This window comes from Lissotriton helveticus, chromosome 8, assembly GCF_964261635.1.
Source record: "Lissotriton helveticus chromosome 8, aLisHel1.1, whole genome shotgun sequence".
Lineage (NCBI taxonomy): Eukaryota > Metazoa > Chordata > Amphibia > Caudata > Salamandridae > Lissotriton > Lissotriton helveticus.
In genome coordinates, this window is record NC_136069.1 from 19,792,445 (window position 1) to 19,820,441 (window position 27,997).

The 27,997-nt window shown below is 47.1% G+C and overlaps 1 protein-coding gene across 1 annotated transcript in view; it reads left to right on the forward strand.

The window, feature by feature from the left end:
• Window positions 1–4,031: 4,031 nt before the first annotated feature.
• The window catches only part of RRP1B (ribosomal RNA processing 1B), a 94,485-nt gene continuing 70,519 nt past the window's right edge, over window positions 4,032–27,997 (forward strand). The window contains exons 1-4 of the mRNA XM_078656402.1: window positions 4,032–4,242; window positions 24,884–24,966; window positions 25,108–25,165; window positions 27,869–27,954. Of these exons, the coding sequence (XP_078512528.1) occupies window positions 4,113–4,242; window positions 24,884–24,966; window positions 25,108–25,165; window positions 27,869–27,954 (357 nt within the window). The 5' untranslated portion in view covers window positions 4,032–4,112. The remainder of the gene's footprint in view (window positions 4,243–24,883; window positions 24,967–25,107; window positions 25,166–27,868; window positions 27,955–27,997) is intronic.

Below are 27,997 nucleotides of genomic sequence, written 5' to 3' on the forward strand. Positions count from 1 at the left end.
TCATTGAATTAAGAATCTGGGCCATAATACCTCTTTTTTTCCTATCATTCAGGCCGCAAATATTCCAAGAACATACAGAAAATTTATCCATCCTCAAACAAAAACTGTTTTAACATACCTGAGCCATTATGACTAACCACACATCTGCTTGGCACAATAAATACGGAAAAAACAATTATGAAAGCTTTATTCACCCAATCCTTGCTGCAACTCAAATACCAAAACCTGACTATGCTATTCCTTGCCCCCCCAACCCAACCACCCTCCCCACCCTTACCACCCCAAAAGCCACCCACACACCCACACCAATGAGGCAAAGGGACTGAGTAGTCCCTATTGTGATGGAGAGAAAGGATTAAGTGCCCTCCACTGACCCCCCATCCCCCTGGCATAGAGAAAAGAGAAAAGAAAAAAGCCTTGTAAAATACCTATACTACAGCCTATGCAACAGCCACCCCATTAAATTGTACCCAGAAAATCTTTTACAGTAATCTCAGAAATGAAAAATAGCGTTTTATCCTTATGAATAATTTTGAGCTTTGAGGGGTTTAGTAAATAAGCCTGTGCGCCTTTAGCTTGGAACAGCTAAATCAATTGCCGCAAATGCCACCTCTGCTGAACTGTAGTTTGACAATAATCTGGACGTACAAAAAATTCACATCCCTTCCCCTTTCTCTTACGGTCCGGCCTAGCTAAATCATACAAAGATTCATGGAGCAAAAAAGTATTAAGGCAGATCAGTATGGCTCTAGGCTTCCCATCTGCACCCCTAATACCCCCCCTGGATATGAAAGGGGAATCGATGTACTCTCTGCAGTTCATGTTCCCACTTCCATTGAGTCAGTTCAGGGAAGGCTTCGGAGAACAAATCGATGATAAATTGGCGAATGTCTTTGCCTTTTATTCCTTCCGGAACACCTAGTACTCGCAGATTGTTCATCCTAGATCGATTCTCTAAATCAATTAACTTCCAATTTATATCGTCCCGGAGAGAGTGTAAGGAAGAAACATCCGCTTTCTGCTGTACAATTTCGTCCTCAATTAGGGAAATTCTACCCTCCGCTTCCCCGATCCTGGTAGACATCTCGGTGCAGGTCTTGACAACGAGACGTACCGTGTTTTGAAGCTTACAAACTGCACCTTGCATCCGCAAGCCTTCAGCCTTTGTCTCCTCACGGTGTGACATTATAGCTTGGTAAATAGTGGCTAAAGTAACCTCATTCTCTATTGGGTCACCAAGGCAAATAATCTCTCCCTGTGCACCTGCAGAGCAGTCTATGGAGCCGCCCCTACTGCCGCTCATCCCTCCAAGTTGTGGCACACCAGTATGTTGCAAAATAGGGGACCTATCATTGCCGAAACCATCTCTAGGCAGAAAGTTAGTTACTTCTTTAGCTTCCTTTGCCTTCCGTACAGTGCTTCTTTCGGCAGAGGTTATCAAACTATTTTCCTCATCCTCCGGGGGGGCAGAGCTAGTCAGATTTCTGTTATCTGCTCAATGGCCTTCAACACTCTCAATCTCCGAGGTATTAGACAAATCCGACATGGAGTAGAATTTTCCACCGAGTCCCCAGAGTCTGCCTCTATAGTCCCATCTCTGATCAAAGACCCTTGAAGCATTTCAGAGGGATTCACACTGACCATTTTTAGAGATAGGGCCCTCTGAAGATTGATTACAGCCCCTGATGTCACCTGAGGGGGAGCGGAAATATCTGCAGCATTTTCTACCATCGCTTCCAGACACATATTATCAGCCTCAGCTTCCCCCCTTTCTTCCACAGTCACCTGCTCATTCGAAAAAAAGGGTAGATTCTGACTTGTAAGGGGCCCAGGTATGTCGTATGATAAATCAAGTGTGCCACAAGCTCTATCGTGAGCCTTAACAGTTTGCGGGTGGTCGCTGCACCCGTCACTTGATCAACAGCTGGGGTCTTACCTTTGACTTGCGCTTTCTTTTTAAAAATCCCCGGAATCTTTAGCTTGGCCCCAGCACCTGTCCCATCTCCCGCAGTGTCATTTGTCCAGATGATCCCTGGAGAGAAAGTCACGCTCTCCTGAGTAACGCCAGAAACGCCACCATCTTCGTTGTTTGCCATAGCGTTTAAGCTCCCGGCGTGTCCGGGGGCCGTCACCATGGCGGCAGCTGCTGCTTGGATCTTTGGGCCCTTCGTATTGGTGCTGGCATTCTTAGGTCCCATCGCTGCTTTCTGACTCCAGCCCAGGTCTTCCAATATCCTTCCCGTTTGATCCGCTGCAGCCGAGACCCGCTCTACCCGACGCCGGGAGCCCGCCACGAACCTGCTACGCCAAAGTCCACAATAGTTCACAGGGCTCCAAACACACCGCCGTCCTTGCTGATACAAATGTATCAGAAATAGAAACATTTCAGACGCTTAAAGCCACATCTCCAGCAGTGTGCTTTGCGTTGCTTCAGAAAGCTGCCAGAGGGAATTAGGAGAGGTTAGTGGTGGAAAACACACACAGCCTGCCTCACTCGGACATGGACGTGTCTACCATCTTGCCTCGCCGTTGATAAATGCAGTTCCAGTGTTTTAAATGTGCAGAGACTGTCCGGTACGCAGTACCTGCGCTTCTTTAATTTGAAAGTGAGAGTACCTGCTTTTCTTAGCACTGCTTCAATGCGTTTACTTCTCAGAAGCAAACAAGTACTGTGGATACCGATTACCAGCACTTCTGTGTTTCCATTCCAAGCACTGGCGAAATCCAGTTGATATATAAAAGTGCACTAAAGTAAAGAGAGTTTGAAAATATAAACAAATGTAAAGTCTTTATTTTCATAAAATATGTAATGTATATACAGTAACATATTAAACTAGTGTTGCAGCCTCTTGATCCCAAAGACGAGACCTATTCAATATTGTAAATTTGTAATCTATGCCTGTACGATCTTCATCCTAATGTGTTTTTTGTGTGACTGCCATCTATTGTTTTATTTGACTTTTTCTTCTTTCTTGTTTGTCTCTGTAACGGGTAACTATGTAAAATTCTCCTCATTTAACATACTTGGTTCTACTGTGGAGCGCTCCGACACCTTTGGGTAAAGTCCGTGCTATATAAAAATGCATTAAATAAAATAAAATAAATAAATAAAACCTATAAACCTATTGGCTTTGACAGTGCTTGTTCCATGCATGGGCACAAAGACCAGACCTATTGGCTTTGACAATGCTTGTTCTATGCATGGGCACAAAGACCAGACCTATTGTCTTTGACAATGCTTGTTCCATGCATGGGCACAAAGACCAGACCTAACGGCTTTGACAATGCTTGTTCTATGCATGGGCACAAAGACCAGACCTATTGGCTTTGACAATGCTTGTTCCATGCATGGGCACAAAGACCAGACCTAACGGCTTTGACAATGCTTGTTCTATGCATGGGCACAAAGACCAGACCTATTGTCTTTGACAATGCTTGTTCCATGCATGGGCACAAAGACCAGACCTAACGGCTTTGACAATGCTTGTTCTATGCATGGGCACAAAGACCAGACCTATTGTCTTTGACAATGCTTATTCCATGCATGGGCACAAAGACCAGACCTATTGTCTTTGACAATGCTTGTTCCACGCATGGGCACAAAGACCAGACCTATTGTCTTTGACAATGCTTGTTCCATGCATGGGCACAAAGACCAGACCCATTGGCTTTGACAATGCTTGTTCCATGCATGGGCACAAAGACCAGACCCATTGGCTTTGACAATGCTTGTTCCATGCATGAATACAAAGACCAGACCTATTGGCTTTGGCAATGCTTGTTCCACGCATGGGCACAAAGACCAGACCTATTGGCTTTGGCAATGCTTGTTCCATGCATGGGCACAAAGACAGACCTATTGGCTTTGGCAATGCTTGTTCTGCGCATGCGCACAAAGGAGACCTGTTGTCTATGACACTGCTTGTTCTATTCGTGGGCTTCTGTCAGACGTGGCTCTCTGTCCCTTCTCTCTTTCCACGCCTCATAGTCCCCTCTCTGTTTCCATGCCGCACAGGTCATTGGCTCTGCCCGGGTGACGTCACGTGTGTGCGCCGGAAGTGGCGAGCGCGTGGGTTCAGGAGCCCAGGGCACCGAGCAGACCCAGAGCAGCGATGGCGGCGCCGGCGCTCTCCGCCCCGCTCATCCTGGCCCAGAAGCTGGCGGACAACGAGCCCCGCGGCCGGCAGCAGGCCGTGCGGAGGCTGCGGAAGTACCTGCGGGCGCGGAGCCGGGGGCAGGCCGGTGAGTGCCGGAGGGGAGAGGAGGGCTGGGGGGGAGCAGGCTGGTGAGGCCTTGTGGGGGCAGAGGAGGTCCAGGGAAGATGGTGAGGGGGACACGCGTGTGGGGACCCGGTGGGCAGCATGCCAGAGGCGAGGGAGCCTGGCAGCGGGGGAGAGGAGTGGTGGGGGAGGTCCTTGTGGGGGCAGAGGAGGGCTGGGGGGGAGCAGGCGGGTGGGTCCTTGTGGGGCAGAGGAGGTCCAGGGAAGGTGGTGGAGGGGGACAAGCGTGTGGGGACCCGGTGGGCAGCATGCCAGAGGGGAGGGAGCCTGGCAGCTGGTGAGAGGGGGGGTGACACCCCAGAGGGGGCTCTGACAGCTGGTGAGAGGGGAGTGACACCCCAGAGGGGGCTCTGACAGCTTCTGAGAGGAGAGTGACACCCCAGAGGGGGCTCTGACAGCTGGTGAGAGGAGAGTGACACCCCAGAGGGGGCTCTGACAGCTGGTGAGAGGAAGGGAGTGACACCCCAGAGGGGGCTCTGACAGCTGGTGAGAGGGGAGTGACACCCCAGAGGGGGCCTGCCTGCTGGTGAGAGGAGAGTGACACCCCAGAGGGGGCTCTGACAGCTGGTGAGAGGAGGGGAGTGACACCCCAGAGGGGGCCTGCCTGCTGGTGAGAGGGGAGTGACACCCCAGAGGGGGCTCTGACAGCTTCTGAGAGGAGAGTGACACCCCAGAGGGGGCTCTGACAGCTGGTGAGAGGAGAGTGACACCCCAGAGGGGGCTCTGACAGCTGGTGAGAGGAAGGGAGTGACACCCCAGAGGGGGCTCTGACAGCTGGTGAGAGGGGAGTGACACCCCAGAGGGGGCTCTGACAGCTTCTGAGAGGAGAGTGACACCCCAGAGGGGGCTCTGACAGCTGGTGAGAGGAGAGTGACACCCCAGAGGGGGCTCTGACAGCTGGTGAGAGGAAGGGAGTGACACCCCAGAGGGGGCTCTGACAGCTGGTGAGAGGGGAGTGACACCCCAGAGGGGGCCTGCCTGCTGGTGAGAGGGGAGTGACACCCCAGAGGGGGCTCTGACAGCTGGTGAGAGGAGGGGAGTGACTCCCCAGAGGGGGCTCTGACAGCTGGTGAGAGGGGAGTGACACCCCAGAGGGGGCTCTGACAGCTGGTGAGAGGAAGGGAGTGACACCCCAGAGGGGGCTCTGACAGCTGGTGAGAGGAGAGTGACACCCCAGAGGGGGCTCTGACAGCTGGTGAGAGGAAGGGAGTGACACCCCAGAGGGGGCTCTGACAGCTGGTGAGAGGGGAGTGACTCCCCAGAGGGGGCTCTGACAGCTGGTGAGAGGGGAGTGACACCCCAGAGGGGGCCCTGGCAGAGTGTGAGAGGAGTGACACCCCAGAGGGGGCCCTGGTCGCTGGTAAGAGAGGAGTGACACCCCAGAGGGGGCCCTGGCAGAGTGTGAGAGGAGTGACACCCCAGAGGGGGCCCTGGCCGCTGGTGAGAGAGGAGTGACACCCCAGAGGGGGCCCTGACAGCTGGTGAGAGGAGAGTGACACCCCAGAGGGGGCCTGACAGCTGGTGAGAGGAGAGTGACACCCCAGAGGGGGCTCTGACAGCTGGTGAGAGGGGAGTGACACCCCAGAGGGGGCCTGACAGCTGGTGAGAGGGGAGTGACACCCCAGAGGGGGCCTGACAGCGGGTGAGAGGAGAGTGACACCCCATAGGGGGCCCTGACAGCTGGTGAGAGGAGAGTGACACCCCATAGGGGGCCCTGACAGCTGGTGAGAGGAGAGTGACACCCCATAGCGGGCCCTGACAGCTGGTGAAAGGAGAGTGACACCCCAGAGGGGGCCTGACAGCTGGTGAGAGGAGAGTGACACCCCATAGGGGGCCCTGACAGCTGGTGAGAGGAGAGTGACACCCCAGAGGGGGCCCTGACAGCTGGTGAGAGGAGAGTGACACCCAGTGGGGGCCTGACAGCTGGTGAGAGGAGAGTGACACCCCAGAGGGGGCTCTGACAGCTGGTGAGAGGGGAGTGACACCCCAGAGGGGGCCTGACAGCTGGTGAGAGGGGAGTGACACCCCAGAGGGGGCTCTGACAGCTGGTGAGAGGGGGGTGACACCCCAGAGGGGGCTCTGACAGCTGGTGAGAGGGGAGTGACACCCCAGAGGGGGCCTGACAGCTGGTGAGAGGAGAGTGACACCCCATAGGGGGCCTGACAGCTGGTGAGAGGGGAGTGACACCCCAGAGGGGGCCTGACAGCTGGTGAGAGGGGAGTGACACCCCAGAGGGGGCCTGACAGCGGGTGAGAGGAGAGTGACACCCCAGAGGGGGATCTGACAGCTGGTGAGAGGCGAGTGACACCCCAGAGGGGGCCTGACAGCGGGTGAGAGGAGAGTGACACCCCAGAGGGGGCCTGACAGCGGGTGAGAGGAGAGTGACACCCCATAGGGGGCCCTGACAGCTGGTGAGAGGAGAGTGACACCCCAGAGGGGGATCTGACAGCTGGTGAGAGGCGAGTGACACCCCAGAGGGGGCCCTGACTGGGTGTAGGTCCTGCTGGGCAGGAAGCCGGAGTTGAGGGAGCCTGGCAGCTGGGGATAGGAGTGGTGGTGAGGGAGCAGGTAGGCGAGTCCTTGTGGGGGAGAGCGTGTGGGTCCTGCTGGGCAGGGAGACTGACAGCTGGTGAGAGGGGAGTGACACCCCACAGGGGGCTCTGACAGCTGGTGAGAGGCGAGTGACACCCCAAAGGGGGCCCTGGCAGCCGGTGACAGCGCATGGGGGGCTGTTGTTTGTGGAAGTAGAACTGACTTTGGAGAGTTGAGGGAGGCAGGCAGTTCCACGTAGGGGTTAAAGGGCGTGAGAGGGACGATGGGGCTCCAATGAGCATCTTGTTGTAGACTAGAGTTTGAGAGGGAGGAACCTCTTTCATGCACTGATATCGGGGCTTAGGAGATACTGAAAACCTTCTCGAACCTATCCTTACTTTGAAGATTTTAAGGAGAGTGCAGTGACTTGCTGTCAAAAACTAACGAAGATCTCGGACATTGCAAGCTGTGCTCTGTTGTCTAAATGAAGGGATGCATATAGACAAGCATCTCGCTCTGCTCCAGCAGCCAATCAAAGCGTTGACATAATTATTTTCACCATTTCAGTAAGAGAAACATATATATATTAATGTAACCTCTGCTCTAACACTGCTACTGGTGGGATAACTTGTTAATGCTAGACTAAACTATGCTAATTTCTCTGTACCTACAGATGAACAGAATTATTGTGAAGTTTTCTGTAGCAGCGTGTGTAGTCTTTCAGTAACTTAGGAGCACTTGGTTTGATTATAAGAACGGGAGTTTAGCATGCAGGAGGGCGAGGGGATGACCATTTCCAATTTTCCTTACCATGATCCCTGATCGGGACATTCCCGGTTGAAGGCATGGCCGAGAAGTAAGGTTTTTAGAATTCCCCTGAATCATATGTGGTTACAGTTCTCCTCTAAGGCATTCCAGGCTCGTCGTCCTTGTAGCACACAGCAATCTACCAAAGTGTTTCACTCTTTTGAATGTTGATCCGATTGGCTGATGGAGAGCTAAAATATCAGGTCTGGATGGTAATGTGTTGGCCTCTGACAAAGGGGACGTTGTTTGAGTGGAAACGCAGGTTGTCGGAGCATAGGATTTGCCTCATAAGGCAACAGAAATACACATGGTAATTGGGAATGAATGCAATTTTTGCGGCCATGGCATTTTAAATAATTTGTTGATTTCAGTAAACGTTTCTAGCTCAAATATTACTATACAAAATGCATCGTATTTCTGATGCAGAAATAAAAAACATGAAGCAGACCTAATTTGTTGTTCTAGGTGCAACAGGTTGGTCGTACTCTCTCCTCCCCTCCCTACTCACGTTATTTACTGTGGTCTGCAATAGGCAAAATGACGCTCTGTCTATCATAAGTATAAATCAGTTATGGCATGGAATCTGGCACGGTGCATAAGGTAGGGAAAAACCACCAAATCCCCACGTGAGTGGCCAGCAGACCACTCTACTATATATACAAATCCTCTGCACACATTTAAAACTAAATACATAAAGTTTCATAAAATATCACAATGATGCTTGTATTTGTATTTTCAGATTTCTTTCATTTAAGAACCTAAGCCTTCTTAGCAAACACATGTTTCGTCGCTGTTACAGGGGATTACCCTGGGACTTCTTCAGGGCTGAGGTCAGTTTCAAGTAGTCTCTTAGTACCGGTGATAATTTCAACCCGGAAGGGGTTCCTATAATTTCTGCACCTGGAGGAGTAGACTATTTGATTTGCACTTCAAAAACGCCACGACCTGGAGATCCAAGGGGTTCTACCTAATACTTCCGGATGGGGCAGTTCTTCTAAAAGAAACTTACTTACACTTGGAAGCACATTAAGATATTCGGACATGAGACTAAAAAGTCTACCTCTCCAGGTGCAGAAATTCTAGGAACCCCTACCCGGTTGGAATTATCACCAGAACTAAGAGAGTACTTGAGACTGAACTCAGCCCTGAAGAAGTTGCGGGGTAATCCCCTGTAACAGCGACGAAACACGTGTTGGCTAAGAAGGCTTAAGATCTTGAATTAAAGACATCTGAAAATACAAAGACAAGCATCATTGTGATATTTTGTGAATGTATTTACTTTTAAAAGTGTGCAGAGGATTTGTATATATAAACCTTAATTAGCCATGTGCTCCTAAATAGAGGAGATCCAAGGGGTTCTACCTAATACTTCCGGATGGGGCAGTTCTTCTAAAAGAAACTTACTTACACTTGGAAGCACATTAAGATATTCGGACATGAGACTAAAAAGTCTCCCTCTCCAGGTGCAGAAATTCTAGGAACCCCTACCCGGTTGGAATTATCACCAGAACTAAGAGAGTACTTGAGACTGAACTCAGCCCTGAAGAAGTTGCGGGGTAATCCCCTGTAACAGCGACGAAACACGTGTTGGCTAAGAAGACTTAAGATCTTGAATTAAAGACATCTGAAAATACAAAGACAAGCATCATTGTGATATTTTGTGAATGTATTTACTTTTAAAAGTGTGCAGAGGATTTGTATATATAAACCTTAATTAGCCATGTGCTCCTAAATAGACCGTACTTTTATGTATTAAGGTCCTGAAAAAAAGCTTTAGACCTTTCATAGGAGCATGGTAGTCTGAAACATTTACACAGCATTCAAAGGTAGAGTGCATTCTAAAGTTGTATTAAAGTTATGTGCTATGCACTGAAATAAAGGCGTAATTTCGTTTGCTTCTATATTTTTTTGGATTCCCTAATTGCAATTTAAGCTAATGTAGGATCCTTGTCACTGATCTGAACTGAAAATGGCACCCTCAAACGGCTCCACTATCAAAACTCACTTACGCTAGGTGAGCCCTCCTGAGAAGCAGGTTCAACTATGAAGCACAAATACACCTGAGTGGGTGAGGCCCCAGCATCCTGAATAGAGCTAAACTGAGGACTGTGCAGCCTCATGGATGCTTGGTTGGCTCTTACCCTGACAATGCGATACAAGGGCTCTGACTTTCCCTAGAGCAGTGGTTCTCAAACTGTGGTCCAGGACACCTCTTCAGGAGGTCCGCGGCTGCTAAGAAAATGCCATTTTACAAACAGATTACCAAAGTGTATATAATTAAAGATCGAAAATGAAAAAACAAACATATTAAACCGTTCTGTAAATGTGAAGGAGTTTGAAAATGGAGGTTAAAAATTGAGTCTGTATCTACAGATTCATTTGTGGGAGTAGTACAAATGCATTAAACTGAATATAGTATGATTAAGGTGGTCAATCAAATTTAGAAAAGCTCCAACCTTCCCATTTTTGTAATATTTGTGAATGAAAATGCAATATTTCATAATTTGTGTATTTGTTTGAATGCTTGGATCTGTAATTTTGTATATATTTTTGTGGTTCAAATCAATGAAATTGCTTATGCTGGGTTCCCTGGATTCCAATAGTGACTCAGTGGCGGTCTACAAATTCCTGTACTGAGTAAGTAGGAGTCCACAGATGTCTAAATGATAAGAACCACTGCCCTAGAGTATTGCTTGTTGAGATTTTTCTAATGTCATCTCACAAGGATGTGATATTGTATCTAGAGGATGATGATGCCCACGGGGAGAGCGGTGGCAGTTTAAGGAACACCTAGCACGCATCATGAATGTGAAAGTACATGGTGTACCCTAACGTCTTGTCCTTTGTCGTCTTGTCCTTTGTCGTAGCCTCTTTCTAGAGTCTTCATTTAACTTGATGTTCTAAGATTGCTGTCCACCCTTCGGACCTCCCAGATGAGAGTGCAGTTCCCATGAACATATACTTTAATTACCCAGCCCGGCCTTACTTGAGGCCTCAGCAGTCTTTAGAAACAACTTCAGCTTACAATAGATGATCAGACTGAAAGGGATAAGGGGCCTTTGTCCTTTTATTTTCACTAATTTGATCTTGATAACGGCCCAACAGATTTGAAGGTCCAGTCATTTGGAGGGCCACGGGACAGACAGGGATTGTCGAACGGTCTTGAGTCCCCGAGCAGGAAGTCGTATTCAGGGCTCAAAAAATCATAGAAAATGCACTAGACCTGCAGGTCTAGTAAACTACAAAATCTCCTCGACCTAACTGAAATGAACTTGACCTCAAACTCTGAAAATTGAGGAAATGTGACAAGTTAACAAGATTTAAAAGCATTTTTATTGCTCATTTACTTTGTGAGCAATAAAGCTGCCTTTAAATCTTGCTATCTTGTCGCATTTCCTCTGCTTTCAGAGGCAGAGGTCAAGTGTCAGTTTGTATTCCTACTCGCCAGAAAGGGCGAGTAGGACCTAAAAATAGCTCGTCCTTAATTAATCTGACTCGCAAATGCGAGCGGTCGAGTGAACTTTTCGAGCCCTGGTATTTATCAGAAGAAAAATATGCTGCTTTTCCAAACCATTCTTAGAATATTTATCCCAATATGCATTCTCTGTCTTATTTACTTCCAGAACTGACTTCTCACTGACTCACTTACTTATGGAGGACAACTAAGATTCATGTAGAAGAGATTCTGAAAAATAGTTGGTATGGTGTGTGAAAGTAGGCGAATACATTAAATTCTCTGATTTGTTGCTAACAGCTAGTACACAATGTGAAAATGGCTCCTAGTTGCTAAAATGTCCAGTCCTACGAGCCACTTAGAGCTCCAGCTCACTAAGTTGGTCTCTCTAAAGGTGGTTGTATAACCCACCTCAAGTATCCAGGTGTGTGTACTTCTTTTGAGTCCTGGGTTGTGTATCTGCTTTTTAGGCCTCCGCTACAGACCGCTTTAGCTGTGTGTTGTCTAGCTACATTTCCTGCTCCAAGGGCTCACCCACCCCATCTCTTTATTTATATCTCCTGCCCAGGACCATTTTTATCTCGGAGTGGTTTGATTTGTTGACTTAGCCAACACAATGAGATGATGGATGGAGTGCGGATACTTTTCAGACAGTCACAGATCTGGGTTGAATCGTGTGGCTAGCATTTCTCCTCATTACTACTGGCAACTATTGATGCTTTTGTGCAATTAAACTGTACCCGCTCTGCCTCAGAAACTGCGTTTTGGCGGTCATGTTAGTTTGGGAAGTTGTTCATGTTTTCTGTCATGGAGCCTGCATTTACAGTGACACATACCTGGTTTTTGGATAATCCTGTAAACTAACATCCCATGTTGAGCATAAATTTGTTTACTGGACAGTGGAGACCAGCCTGTGTTCACGGTGATGGGCATGCCTAATTACTGTGATAACTTTCTATAACTGTTTGATAACTGTGGTATTAATGGCAGTAACTCATCGATGGTGGGCAACACCCATGGATAAGATACCAGCTCCTGCACCATTTTGTTTCTGCACTGGGTACTCCTCCACTTAACTGGCCACTGTGAAGGGAAGCATTTGAGGCATATTAGGAGGCAATCAACAGTGAAAAATTGCACTTTTAACATACAATATGGGTCCTGAAGGCAGGAGCATAAAAGAAAATCCTTTACCTTTTGGAAGTAATCGATGTTCCTTCAAAATCCGGGGAGAGGTGTGACGCTTTTGTTGTCATGGACGAGTATGTGTCTATCGACAAGACCCTTGCTAAGATATTCAATCCAAAAAGGAAGACGGTTTTGGAACGTCATACATTTCTGGCAGCAAGTCTCACTTGAGCATTGCAAAATTTTGTAGTGCCGTCAACCAGACTTGTTTTAAGTGCAGAAAGAGAGGACATTTTGCACCGGTGTGTAAATCAAAATCAAGGGAGAAATAGAGTAGTTCAGTGAAGGTAGAGTCATTGGAGGATGACTTGTGTGAGGATGATGGCAATTGTATATTAATGCTAACGTCTACAAAGCAAGATGAAATCGTATAAATAGCTACTATGAAGGAGTGTCACAGAGGAAACCTTGTGTGAAATTGTTGTAAATGGAAAAGTCATTAATCCGATTCATGGTTTCCTTTCACACTTATGGATATGAAGGATTTTGAAGGGTTTCAGGGCTTCACACGTTAAAATATTTCCATACTAGGGGGTTGGGGGTAGAAGTAGAGGGTTCATTTGATGCCACATTGGAATTTGAGGCCAATTTCACCAAGGGACCAGTATATGTTGTGAAAGAGGGTTCCAATCTCTTAGGGTGTAATGGATAGGGTGACTTGGACACGGTATTGGAGCAAAATCATCCCGATAGGATTATTTCAAGGAACAGACTGTACGATTCAGTTAGTGCATTTATAGGTCAAGTTGGAGAGTGTGAGTGGGTAAAGGAGTATCCTGATGTATTCAACGAATATTTAGGTTTATTGAAAGGTTTCCAACAATGCATTATCTTGAAATACAATGCTCTAGCGCTTGTGCACAAAGTGCGTAGGGTACCCTTGGAGTTGCACGATGAACTGAATTCTGAACATGAGAGGTTGTGTGAACTCCGTATCATTGGACCTAATAAAGGTTCTGTGTCTCTTGTTCTCGTGTCCTTAGCACGCAAGTCCGAGAAGTCCTTGAGTTTGTGTGTTCATCTAGGGAATGTGAAAGCTAATATTTGGATTGATGGCCAACCATTGCCCATTATTAACGAAAGGTTGACAGCCTGGAAGGGGGCAGTATTTGTTACATTATTGGATATGTCCGCTGCTTACAACTAGGTTGAGATGTCAAGAATCTATGCATCTCGCGTCTTTCTTCGCACCAGAAGGTGCCTATCGCTGTGTTAGGATTTAATTTGGATTAGCATCCACTTCAGCTGTTCTTTTAGAGGTTGATGGGCAAATTGTTTAAAGATACACCTGGAGTTACCTATTTTCAAGATGATAGCTTGGTATACGGTAAAAATAAACATGAACAAAGGTTATGGTGCTTTCTTGACATATTAAGATAAAGTTGGTTGATATTAAAGGAGGACACATGCTAGTTTTCTCTGGATGGGGTAGAAAATATATATAATTTGTCAAAAGATGGTTTAAAACTCTGAAAGTAAAAATCCTGGAAGCAGTTGACCTGTCAACAGAAATCACGTTAGATCTTTTTTGACTTAATAGAGTTTGCCATATTTGTGGGAAATTTTGCAAGTAATACAAGATGCTTAAGGAACCTGCCTTAGAAGAATGAAAAATATGTTTGGAATGATGTGTGGCAGGTGTTTGAGTCAATTAAGCATAACATTGTGGTGGCACTCCCTCTTATTCTGTTTGATACTTACAACAGCTTTATCATTTCCTCTGATGCCAACAATCGGTGCCTTAGGGCAGTACTTTTGCAGATGCGGAGCAATGGCGGTGAGGAAATCATTGCTCAAGTGCTTTGAGAGGAGACCACAAATTCTATGATAGAGAAAGAGGCACTTTGTTTGTGGTGGGGTGTGCAATATTTCAAACATGCTGTGTGGGGCAGCAGTTTTATTTTAAGAATGGACCATAAACCATTGTTATACCTATTTAACGAATGATTTTTAATAGGATATTTTAATTTCATATTTTGTATAATGATGAATGTTTTCTGTTTGTATATTTGAACTTTCATGATCTTTATGAACAAGGATCTAATAAAGTGATTTGACTGACTGACTGGCGTGCACATGGTGTGTGTGGGGAATTCCATCGATGTTACTGTGAATGGTGCCCTTTCTGAAATGGAAAGGATAGAAGCATTGGCAGGTGACAGTGAGATAGAAGTGTAATGGAATGTGTTGCCAGTCGTTGGCCCCCTACTGAATATTTTCAGCGGAGCTTAATTCAATTTCTTAGTGTTTCTGATTGACTGTTGGTAGTTCCATCAATTTTGCGCAACAGAGTTCTAGCTTTAATTCATGAGTGTCATATTGGTATTCATGCCATAAAGCGTAGAATATATGAGCATTTTTTGGTGGCAGGAGGTTGACAAGGAAGCCATGAAACATTTTGTCCGAGAGTGTTGTGTGTACGTCACGACTGACAAGACCCAAGTGACTTATCCTAATCTCGTAACCACCGTGAATTCGCCATGGCATAAGCTTGCTTTTGACATATCTGGACCGTATGGTGTTTTGGGTAGCACACCTAAATATGTTTGTGTATTGATTGACTGCTCAGTGGTCTGAGATCAGATTTGTGGACAGTGTGAATTCTTGTGTTCTTATTGATTATTTTTTTCAGAGAGGAGTTTCTGAGGGAAGGGTATACTGAGGAATTGGTGACCGACAGTGGCACCAAGTTGGTGTTGAGGGAAATGGAAGAATATTTAGAACTTGCTGACCTTGAACACATCAGAATATCTTTATATCATCCCCATAGCAATGAGTTGATGGAAAGGATTAATCCTATTACTAAATGTCAGCTGTAGTTGGCATGGCTGAGTGGGTTGGAATGGAAGTCCGTGATGAAGGATATGGTTTCGGCCAAGAGGGCCAGACCTCATAAAGCACAGGCATGTCATCTTTTACCTTACTAATGGGCAGGTACGAAAATGAACCAAGAATGGATAGATTGGAAAAGTGTTGCTGTTGTAAAGATTGGCAGTATTGTGGACGTGCGGCATGAAGTGCAAAGGAAATATACTACTTTTGACAAAGGTTGCAGCAGATTGCTTGTAAAGGCGGGTGATTGGGCTGGGATCAAGAAACCCGGTCGTGTTCAGAAAGGACTTTCCCATTTGTCAGGGTCTTTTCAAGTATAGGACGTGAAGGAACATGTGATTGCCCTCAAGGATTGAATGGTGTGGAACAAAAACTTTGTTTCATTGGTGCCCGACGTCCGCATATATGTGTGTGTGAGAAGATGGGCTTGGGAACAGAAGAGTGTGTTCAAGCAGAGTGTAACCAGCACAAGCTTAGGGTTCTACAGAGAACTGGAACCTGTCCTGTGAAGTTTAAGGATTTTGTCATGAAATAATTGTGTATTGTTCCTACCTACTAGCATGCTTCCCAGTTTGTTCTCACTTAGTTTTGTGATTTCCGTGTTAACATTAAGTTGATGGTTATATTGATCTAGCTGAGTCTATTTTGCAAGCGTATCTCTTCCGTGTTCCCTATTGTTATGTTATGTTATAAAGTCTCTTCTATAGCGCACGGCTACTCCACGGAGTGTCCCGGCGCTTTGGCAAAGAGAACTAAGAGAAGAGTACACAACAAAACGCCCTGCCGCAGACAAAAGAATATTACTGGGAGAAAAGCCAGGTCTTCAGTCTTCAGTTCCTTTCTGAAAGAGAACAGACTGTTGGCTTTCCTTAAAGAAACAGGAAGCTCATTCCAGCAGCGCGGTGCCAAGTGTCGGAAGGAGCGACCTCCGATGCGCGCACGTCTGACTGTAGGAACGTCGGCCTTGGCCAGCAAAGCCGATCTAAGAGTCCTCCTAGGGGTATAGAAAGCCAGACGCTTCCCAATATACTTTGGGCCAATCGAGTGGAGGGCTTTAAAAGCAAGGGTCAGAACATTAAAAGTAATTCTCTTAGAGACTGGGAGCCAATGCAGTCTCCTGAGCAACTCCGTGGCCCTGGCCCTGCGCTGTAGGCCAAAAATGGCTCTGGCAGCAGAATTCTGCACGATCTGCAGACGTGCCAACAGATATTTGGGAAGGCCGAGGTAAAGGGCATTCGCGTAATCAAGACGCGAGCCTATCAAAGCCTGAACAATAATTTTTTTATGTTGCAGAGACAGTAGTGGAAGAAATTTCCGCAACATTTTCAGGATGCCAAAACATTTCCCTGTCAGCCCTATAATCTGGGGTCTGAAGGAGAGCTCCACATCGCACAGAATACCGAGATTTTTGGCTTTTGACGAAGCAGCGTCAGGCGGAAACATATCCCGGGGCCACCAAGTCTTCCAGCCGGGATCAGGTGGACATCCAAAGAAGAGCAGCTCCGATTTATCGGAGTTGCATTTTAGACTGTACCTCTGAAACCAGTCGAAGACGGCACCCAGGCATTCCCTGATCCGGCCGCCATCGAAACCCTCACCCTTGTTACACGTAAAAAGGAGCTGGGTGTCATCAGCATAGGATATGATCCGGGCACCAAATTCCACTTTCGTCAGCATTATTCCTCAATGTGTCATTGTAGTTATTTATATTTTATGTTATAGTTTGTGTAATTCAATAGTGTTCGATAATGTTCTTATTTGTTTTTGTTGTGAAGGAAGATGTGTAGGTAATGTTGGAAGGGGTTGGTTCCTTGCATGGAACATTGGGTGTGCAGGGTTCTACGAGCGACAGTTGCGGCCAACTGTGTAGCTAACAGTACGAATAAAGCTTTTCTCCCTTATCGTGTATTCTTCTTTTCAGACTGGAGTCATTAGAGCACAGTTTTAGATGTACAGGCCTTACTAAAAACAGAAAAATCCTAAAAAAGGAAAAGGTGTGACCTAACTGAAATGTACTTGACCCAAAAACTCACTTGTAATGTATATATTTCTAAAGCATGATGTGAAAGCGCACTATCATTTACTAGCAGCACATTTTGCATGCAATATTATTGATAAAACTAAATATATACATTCTGTGGAAATCTGGTTTCAACAAAAATATTTTGCATTTGCGCATCACCAAGTTATTATTCTGATTTTGCTTTCATCCTATTACAAAAAAGAAATATATTTGGAAATGTTTGTACAGAACATTTACAAGCTATTGAAATGTGTTAGAGAACAAAACGACGCCTTTCATTTCACACGCTTTCTAAATCACAATTTTCAGATAGTTCACTTCCCGAGGCGGAAGCCGGGAGTAGGCCGCACGATTTTTAATTCTTTGAGTGTCACATATATTTTGTTGATTTTATCTGCTTACCTATTCATATGCCCAGGGCGACCCACGCTCTTCTTCAAACCGCGCAGCGGAGTTTAACGCTGCTGAGGGACCCTGTCATTGCCGCCATTCACGCCGCCCACACAGGCCACGCCCCTTTTTGAGAGGCCACCCCCCCATCGCCACTACTTAAGACGCTGAATACAAGCGCCACGCTGATAGCGATTTCTCCTGAGGTGGAAGCCGGGAGTAGGCCTGCACGATTTTTAATACTTTGAGTGTCACACATATTTTGTTGCTTTTATCTGCTTCCCTATTCACTTGCCCAGGGCCCCCCCACGCTCTTCTTCAAACCGCGCAGCGGAGTTTAACGCTGCTGCGGGACCCTGTCATTGCCGCCATTCACGCCGCCCACACAGGCCACGCCCCCTTTTGAGAGGCCACGCCCCCATCGCCATTTTCTATCCTCTATAAAAAATGTGTATATTCCGGTCGCGCAGCGGTCGCGTCGAATGCGTGCCAAAGGCGCGCCTAAGGCAAGCCCGTCTGCGCCCATCCGCGACCGACCGGGACACGGGGCACAACACCATGCCCGTCTACTTACATACACCTCTTACCAACTGTGATCCTTCAAATAGAGCTGGCCGCTGAATCCCGCAACACTGTCCTATGTTCAAAAGCTTGGCATTGCCTCCCCTATATCCATCACGCCCGCTCCTCCCCCCTCCCACTACTGCCCTCCTTCTCAACACGAGATCAGCCGTCAAGCACTAGACTGAAATATTTGACCTTCTGGACTCTAATTCCCCAGACCTTCTGTTTCTAACCGAAACCTGGTATAGATCTGACTCCTTGCCCAGCGTTCTAGCCTCCCTCCTGCCCCACTATTCCATGCTTCGCGTTGATCGACCTGAGAACAGAGCAGGAGGCGGGGTAGCCCTGATTGCTCGTAAGGGTTTTCATTTTCAGACACTGACCTCGCCCACACTACCAGCAGCCGACTGCCTTGTAGTACGATCCACCTCCTTTAAGACCCCTATCACCTGTATATTAATTTATCGACCACCTCAGTCATCTCCCGGCTTTCTCCTTGCCTTTCAGAACTTATTGGCCACCCTGGTAGTCAATAGTGCCTCTGTCCTTGTTCTGGGTGATTTTAACTTTTGGCCTACTGACCCTGCCGAGGATTCTGTCTCTAAAGATTTCACTCAACTGCTCCTCAGCCTTAACTTCACCCAGCACGTTCAAGACCCCACCCACATCCGGGGCCATATCCTTGATCAGGTCTGGACACTTAACATTCCTATGTCCACCCCTACTATCTCGCCCTGTCCCTGGTCGGATCATTCCCTGCTTGCTTTTTCCCTGGATTTGAGCCATAAAACATCACTTCCTCTTCCCAAAAACACCTGGGTAGGAACTGGCATAAAGTTGATATCCCTTCTCTTTGCAACTCGTTAGCTGCCACCTGCCCTGATCTTTCAGGCTTGGACCCCCACTCCCAGGCTGCCACATTAGACCGGTGGCTCACCAACGCCTGCGACCCTGTGGCCCCCCTGAAGCGGATTACCATCAACCGCACCCATAATGCCAACAAATGGTTCAGCCCTGGCCTCAAAGCTAAGAAATTAGAGCTAAGGCAGGCCGAACGAGCCTGGAGAAGAGCATACTGTCCCACCCGTAGACAACACTTCATTACCGTACTTAATGAATATAAAGTAGCCATTCTGACAGCTAAGACCGAATATTTCTCTGGGTGCATCCTAGCTGCAGAAAGCCAGCCTCGTGAGATTTTTTCCACCGTCCACGAGCTGGCATCATCGGACAGAACGCTACCCAAGATTCCCCCCTCTCAGGCCTTATGTGACTCGCTTAACGAGTTTTTTTATTGATAAAAGCCAACACCCCCCCCCCCACCTCCCTCCACCTTCGCTCCTCCACAACCCGCTGACAATAACTGCTCCTTCACCTTCATCCCCCCACTCACTAGAGAATCCTTGCCCCTTCTACTCAGTCGTGTCAAGTCGGGCTCCCCAGTTGACATCGGCCCGGCACGCATTCTCCGTCAGTTCTTTTCGGTATGCCCATCCCCCGCCCTCACTCTCCTGAACAACTGCTTTACCTCTGGTTTCGTTCCGGCCTCCTTTAAGACCGCCATAATCCTCCCTATTCTAAAAAAAACAGGGGCTGACCCCTCTTCCCCGGCAAATTACCGCCCTATATCCCTTCTCCCTTATTTGGGAAAGGTAGCAGAGTCCCACGTCACCCAGGTGCTCAGCTCCTTTATAGAGAACAGTAACCACCTTTCACCCTGCCAGGCGGGCTTCCGCCCTCGACACTCCACGGAGAAGGTGGTCATTTCAGTCATGGACCAACTCAGGGAGGGACTCTATACCAACATCCCCCAGGCCCTGGTCCTTCTCGATCTGTCCACCGCTTTTGACACGGTAGACCATTCCATCCTTCTGTCCCATGTCAAGGCGGCGGGCATAGGGGAACAGGTTCTAACCTGTATAGGTTCCTTCCTGGAAGGCCGTACTCAGGCGGTCCACCTTGCCGAATTTTCGGCCTCACCTAGCAGGGTGAAATGTGGCGTCACCCAGGGCTCTTCTCTTTCCCCCCTTTTATGTGACCTTTACATCTTCCCTCTTATTTTTGCACTTCAACAAATGGAGGTCACAGTTTATAACTATGCTGACGACCTCCAACTCATTTTTAATTTCTCCTCCCCTTCACTAGCCACTTCCAGCTTCCAGTCCGTCTTGCTGTTTATCCGGGATTGGATGAATGCAAACCATCTTAGACTCAAACCGGATACAACTGAGTTGATTCTGACTGGAGGCAGTGGCAATCCCTGGTCGTCCTCCTTTAGGCCCTCTTCCTTTGGTCCTCCTCCCACCCCCTCTCACTCTGTTAAGACCTTTGGTATCACACTCAATCCCCACTTGACACTTCACTCCCATATCAGTTCTGTTGTCTCTTCCTGTTTTTTTACTTTACGTATTATTAGGAAAGTATCCCGGTTTTTCTCTCCCTCTGCACTTAAACTGATTGTAATGGCCATGGTCTTATTTAAGATCGACTACGGGAACATCATTTATAATGGTGCTCCCGCCTATGCACTTCAACGCCTCCAGCTGGTGCAGAACCAGGCAGCTCGTCTGGTGCATGGCCTATCGAAATATCATCACTCTTCCCCCCCCCCCCCTTCTCTTGGCCCTTCATTGGCTTCCAATCAAACAAAGAGCCATTTTAAACTTGGCTGCCTGACTTTTCAAGCTCGGGCGGGCACCGCCCCGGCCTTCATCAATTCTGCCATCACCAACTATAGTCCTGCCAGAGATTTACGTTCCTCCACCAAATCCTTGTTAGTGATCCCCCGGTTCAAGAAAAAATGATCCGGAGGCCAGAAATTCTCGGTACTTGCTCCTACCTTCTGGAATTCCCTTCCCCCCCTCTCAGAATCCTCCCCCTCCTACACAGAGTTTCGTAAAGCCCTTAAGACTTTTCTGTTCCAGCAAGCTTTTAGCCTATAGCCCCCGATATCCCCGCAGTTTTGAAATCCTATAGCGCCAAGAAACTGCCTAGTGAATGTGCGCTCTACAAATTGCTAAAAATTCAAATACAAAATGGCTTCTCCCGTACCCCAGATTAACACCCGCCTCTAATATTTCTTGATGTCTGGACATTGCCACGTCATGGCCAGTCTGCTTTGCTCGACATAAGTGCATAGGAGTGAGATAAGCAATGTGTAGATATTTGAATTGAATGAGCCGGTGTCTGGAGGGGGTCACCAATGCACTAGGGGATATGCACGCATCATTCCAGTCCAGGGGGCCCACTCACTGCTCCCATTTGGCATTTAAGTCTAGGAACGAATGGAGGGAATTCATTATTAGGATTCTCTGTTTTAAGACCTGGGCAGCTAAAAGTAGACCATATAAAACCTTAGTTGATCTGTCTTGTAACTCCATACTGGTTATTTAAAATGGTGAGTTGACCGCATTGCCATGTAACGCCAAGTCAATTATACTTTCAGAAGAGTTCTGGAAGTAATTGTGAGTTTCCTTAAGACAAAACATTGATTGAATCAAATTCTCCTTGGCATATTAGCAGTATATTTGTTCCTGAAATACACACGTTGTAATTTGACTACTAGAAGCAGATTTCCACTGGTCTTGTTTGATGAGTGATACCCAGTCTCCGTCATCCATATCTCCTCTGACACTGCTTTCCTTCCTACCGTTATGGCCTCTGTGTTCAGTATAGAGGTGTGCTTTCCTCCACTTCTGTTGCATAGGTTGTGCTGTATCTGTTCTCGGGTACTTCTTTGTTTGTCACATAAATTAGAATCTAAAGAGGTGGGGCCACAAAAAGGTGTTCTATCAGGAAGTCCTTAATTTTGACAACACTCTTCTTGTTTCTTGAAGGCGTTCAGACATGTCTTGGAACATCAGTATTCTGCACCCTTCATAGCAGAAGCCCCCCTCCTCTTCCAGTTGCACTTCCATAGCGGTCTCCTTCTGTTCGAAATGATGCACTTCTGTAAAAGTCAGATGATCTATTCATCTGTTGCATATAGAGTGCCTTTGTGTGTGTTCTGTTTATTATGATAAGCTCCCTGTCATTTACCCCTAGGAGGACCTTAAGAGGTACCCCATAAAGTCCTCTATGGCCCCCCCTTTCTGCTCCACTAGGCTCCATCGAGACCGCCACCTTCCCCGGCGGCTGGAAACACGCCGAGATCAATCCCCTGCTGAAGCCATCCGCTTCCCCGACAGACCCATCGCCATGCTCCTCTTCCCAGCCAAAGTCATTGAGAAGGCCATCAACGTCCAACTCCAAGTTCATCGAATCAAACCATGTCCAGGACACCTCCCAATCCGGTTTCCGAAACCACCACAGCACCGAGACCTCACTACTCGCCGCCACCAACGACATCCACTCCCTCCTCGTCCGGGGCGAAACCGCAGTCTCAGCCTTTTGGGCCAATCGGCCACCTTTGACAATGTCTCCCACCGCGCCCTAATCCTGAGACTCCACGATGCCGGCCTCTGTAACACGGCCCTGGATTGGATCTGCTCCTTCCTCACCGGTCGAACACAGCGATTCAGGCTACCTCCGTTCCTCCCAGAGCCCACAGAGATCAGCTTTGGAATGCACCAGGGCTCCTCCCTTAGCCCCACCCTCTTCAAAGTCTACGTGGCCCCACTCGCTGCCATCGTCCAGAGCCTTGAACTCCACATAGTCTCCTGCACCGATGACACCCAGCTGATCCTTTACCTCATCAATGAACCCACAGCTGCCAGAAACAAATTTCGCAGTGGGGTGAAGTCCTGTTGCCATCTGGTGAAAGACAATTGCCTCAAACTCAAATCTGACAAGACCGAAGTCCTCATCCTGGGACTCACGCCCTCAATGTGGCCCTCTGCATTGGGAATCCCACCCCCCTCCTCCTACCCCCACGGACCACGCATGAAACCTCCGCATCATACTGGACTCCTCGCTTGCAATGATCAGCACCGTATCCTCATCATGCTTCGCCTGCTTTGGAGCACATTGAGATGGATCCCCACCGAATCCAAAAACCTCAGAAAACTATAGAACGTTCAAAATGCCACAACCAGACTGCTCCTCAACATCCCCTGCCGTAGCCACATCACCGAACTCCTTTGAGTACTCCACGGTCTCCCAGTCAACAAAATAATCACTTTCAAGCTTCTTGCACACGCCTACAAAGCCCATCATGATGCAGGACCAGCATATCTGATCCACCGCGTTTCATTCTATTTACCGAACAGACACCTCACCCAAGCTGGCCATCGCCACCGCCCTATGGATCCACAAGATCAATACCAGAGGAAGATCCTTCTCCTACCTCGTCGCTAGGACCTAAACACCCTGCCTCTTCACCTCAGGCAATCCCCGTTGCAGTCCCATTTCAGGAAGTATCTCAAAACCTGGCTCTTTGACTGAATCCCAGCACCCAGAGGGATCCGAAGATCCTACCCCCCAACGCACTTTGAGACACTCATGGGTGAGTAGCAGCCCTATACAAACCCCTGATTGATTGATAGAACAGTTTTCAGTGTCCTCAAATGGTTCCTGTAATTTGGTTTAACGAAGTCAACAACTTTTTCTTAGGAATTCCAGCTCTTCTCTTGTTTTGACAGCCTGTTCCAAGGAGAACATCCTCTCATCCAATCCTGTGAACCGACCGGTTCACAGGTGTTCCATTGGGCCTGGAGACACAGCCAAAGTGCTAATAAGTCCCGACCCTCCGGCGGAAGTCCAGGGAGTTTTGTCCTCTGTAGACAGGAGTACAAACTGAGGGGAAATACCTCTTACATAGATCAGCACCTTAGCGCGTGCTTCACATACAGGGCACTGATAATCACATAGATCCCTGTAACACCCCCATACATAGGTCCTGAAGAAAGCCAGTTTAATAAAAAGGCCTGATTGAAACTAGTCGACCACACTGGACGTGGAAGACCATAAGTCAACCCCTACACGTCCCAAGCCTTTGTTTTTACCCTCTGCCTGGGGCCCACCAATAAAGTAACCGTTAGGGACCCCAAGGACAGAATTTTAAAACCTCACGCAACACACCTGCACAGCACACTCACCTTCCAAAAAACCCGCTCTGCAGTAATCTGGAGTCGCAGCACACCTGAGGTGCACTCGGTGCCTCGGGTGGGGCCCGATGATGAAGCATGCCACCAACTAGGTTGGTGGGTGAGGGCCTTCATACTAAACCAAATGGTTTCCCATGTAGACACATAGCACACAGACATAGCTATTTCTCTTTGATTTACCACTATATCCCAGGGGAAACGAACTAGCTACTCTAGTTCCTCTCTCTCTCTCTCTCTCCTTGATTAACAGAGCTTGTCAATATGAACATTCAGGGTAGGAAAGCACGCTGCATTATCCCCATTTCCAGCTGCCAATGCCAGTCCTTGGTTTGGGGTGGCCCACAGGCCTTCGGATGTTACCTGGAAATATCACCCTATGTATTTGGTATGGTATTCTTCTTTTGACACTGCTCTCTGTTTACCCTCTGGATAAAAAGAAACAACATTTTGATAATTCTATGTTGTTAGCACTGCTTATACTTCAACTGTTCCCTCATTACCTTGACCATCAAATACATTGTGGCCCTTGTGATTGGTTTCCTTGGGTGTTATTTTTTTTGCAATGTTTAGCTTGAAGTCTCCTTTGTTCTTTTGTAATCGATATGCAATGAATCCTCAAAGAGAACTTGTGGCAGCCACACTTCCAGATTTTTTCAGTTTCAATTTTATTTGTTAATACTGCTTTCTCAGTGTTCAAGCCAATAAAATATATCTTTCGCTAAATAAAAAGGAACAGCTGTTCTAATATTAAGCTCTTGTTTATTGTCAGTTGGATTCAGTGAAGATGAATTAACCAAGATATGGAAAGGACTCTTCTATTGTATGTGGATGCAGGATAAACCGCTGCTTCAGGTGAGTTAAATAAAAATGGCACGCGCTTGTAATCCTGTACCCGCTGCGTTTGGTACTTGAGCGCAGACTGGAGCTATTAAAAGTGACTTATGCTTGTAGATTCTTATTCTATGTCCATGTTTTTCTTTCTGACCCTGACAGGAGGACCTGGCAAACACCATTTCCCAGCTCATGCATGCTTTGATGAACACCGATGCGCGTAAGTTGTGACCGATCGAGTGGAATTGTTGCCACATTGGTTTTCATGTTTGGCTCCCTCTGTACATCCCATTGATAGGCTGAAAGCTCTCTTCACAAAAACAAATATCTGCTTTTTTATTTAATTTTTGTAATTATATTGTTTACTTTAATGTCTTTGTTCTCTAGAAATACTTTCACTGCGGTACCCTCACAAATCTTAGCTGCTTTTTTCTCTCCATTGACTCTGATCACAGGGTCTAGATGGTCAGAGTTCGGCCAGCAGCCAGTTGGAATCCCGTGGCAAGGTATTCTTGCTGAAGATCACTACTTCTGTCTTGTCGGTTTTGAGCTTGAGACTGTTGGCTTTCTTCCCCTTAGCAACTTCGATCATGCAGGCAGTAAACTTGTTTCTTGTGTTGAGATTCCTGTCCAGGCAGTAAAGTAGGAGCTGCATGTCACCTGCGTGAGAGAAGATGTTGATGTGTGCATGTATGTCATTTCTCAAAGGGATCATGTATGCAATGAAGAGGGTGGGGCTGAGCAGTGAACCATGAGGCACTCCACAAACTAGTTTGTGGGCTTCCGAGGTGCACGATACCAGTTATCGAGCCAGCGTTGAACAGTTCATTGGATGCTGATCTTGTGCCGGTTCCTGATGAGGATTGAGTGTGGGTCAGTGTCAAACCCTGCGGAGAGGTCCAGGCAAATAAGGGCTGCTGTGTTTCCTCTGGCCAGGATCATGCAGATGTAATTTGTGGCAAGGTTTTTTAAAGTTTCTGTGCTGAATGCAGACTGCATTGCATCAAGCAGCTAGTTGTTGTTCAGGTGTTTGGTACGGTGTCAGTTGATTAGCTTCTGTAAGACCTTGCCAGGCATGGTAGGAGGGAGATGTGTCTGTATTTGGAGTGCCGGTGGGTCAGCAAATAGTTTCTTAAGCAGGGGCGTGATGGTAGCTTGTTTCCTGGTGTCCAGGAATGTGACTGAGTCAATGGAGGCATTGAGGGTGGGAGGGTGCTTCGCTGATCAGTAGTAGTCCTTTGGTGAATGTGGTCATGGGTCAGAAGAGTCCTGGAGTGGATGGTTTACATGGTAGTGGCAGTAGGGCTGCTGGCAATACACCGTCTAGGGTAAACTGGGGCGTTTAAAGTACTGGTTTCCCCTGCCATTTGCACTGGTAGCAAAGAAAACGCCCTCAAGAGACATAAAACACAAGCCCTTGCCACTCAGGTGTCAATTTTAGCCTTGAGCAAACCTTCCATGAAGGGAAAGCAAAACGTATGCTGCATAGACTCCTGCTGTCTAGTGATGGTGGCGTGCATGAGGTCAATGCCCATAAGGATGAGTGCCCAACACAACTCTTGAAGCCGCCCCTACTGAATGTGCTGCTGAAGTAACATCTCCTCTGTAGAGCTAACAAAGTGCTCCTCCTGTCAAGTCATCGAAGCCCAGGGTTGGGACTGCTGGTCAAGTACTATTGTCTACATGTGTACGAGAGAAGCCATTGTTCCGCTATTAGACTGAACACAGTTGTGTATGTAACAGAACATTGCTTTCGTGACCGTGAAGCCGCTTACTGCAGCATGCTGCCGAAGACTTCATGGGAGCATTTAGTAAGGTTGAACGCTTTCAACTGAGCAGTGTAAGCCTGTGGACATAGGGCTGCGGAATGTGACTACTGAGCGTGCTTCCTTTTTATTATGACTACCCTGTGTAAACCAGAGTGACACCAGAGTGACACCAGAATCCTCCGGAGTGAGTTACCCACAAAACAAATGCAGCTGTAAGTGTAGAAAATACACTGTTGATAATCTTAGTTTTGAGACTTCAGGTTGCATGGGTGATATTCTTAACTCTAGGCTGGAAGCTTGAAATTAAAGGTTAAAATTGCAATAGTTCAAAAGGTAAAGCAAAATACATAGTTCGAAAAAAACTTGCTGTCTGTGAGTTTGGCCACTAGTTTAAAAGTCCAAAATGTAATTTTATTTCGATTTTTAAATTAATAAAAGCAGTTGCAAGGATTTGGCCATGCTTTAAAGACCATTAAAGCGAAACCTCGCCCCTTACACTAAAGTAATTACTTGCCTCGTGATCGTCATATCCCATGCCTGTTTCCAAGCACTAAGGGCCTGATTCATAAACTGCTACTTTTAGTGCTACAAAACATACTACAAAGCGCTATTCACAAATTCTGTATGTGTCGTGTTCTCTCCCCCGACTGCAGAGTCTCCACACGCGATTACATTTTAGTAGTAAATGTGGGAGGGACACAGGGTAGTGGCTTAAAAAAGGGGCAGATTTACTGTAAATGGGGATGGAGTAGTGGGAGGGGTTTAGGGTGGGATGTCACCCACCCACGCAAGAGTAAGCCAATTGCTATATATGCCAGAGGGTGGAGACCTGTAACATAAACTTTTGCAGTAAATTTACACTGAGTGTGAATACTGAAAAATAGTAGCCTTCCTCAAAAGTGTAAGTTACCTGTGTAAATTTGGCCCCTTGTCTAACCATCACTCTGTCTTATTCCCTAGACCTGTTCCATAACACCCACTTGTACCTTACAGCTAACCATAAACCGTGTTTTGTTTTTTAATTTTGAGGCTTTCACTCACAATTTTGCATTCCAACCAATGTTTTATAAAACTATCAATTTCAAGCATCTGTTTTTTACTATACGATACAGACCTTTGACCGAATTACTAATTTTCTTATTTCTGTCTTGCAGAACTTCTCTTCCTAAAGACCTTCTGGCAGACAATGAACCGGGAGTGGAATGGAATAGACAGGCTGCGGCTGGATAAGTTTTATACGGTAAGAAGCATTCCTATTCCTAAATGCATGAACCACCGCTTTG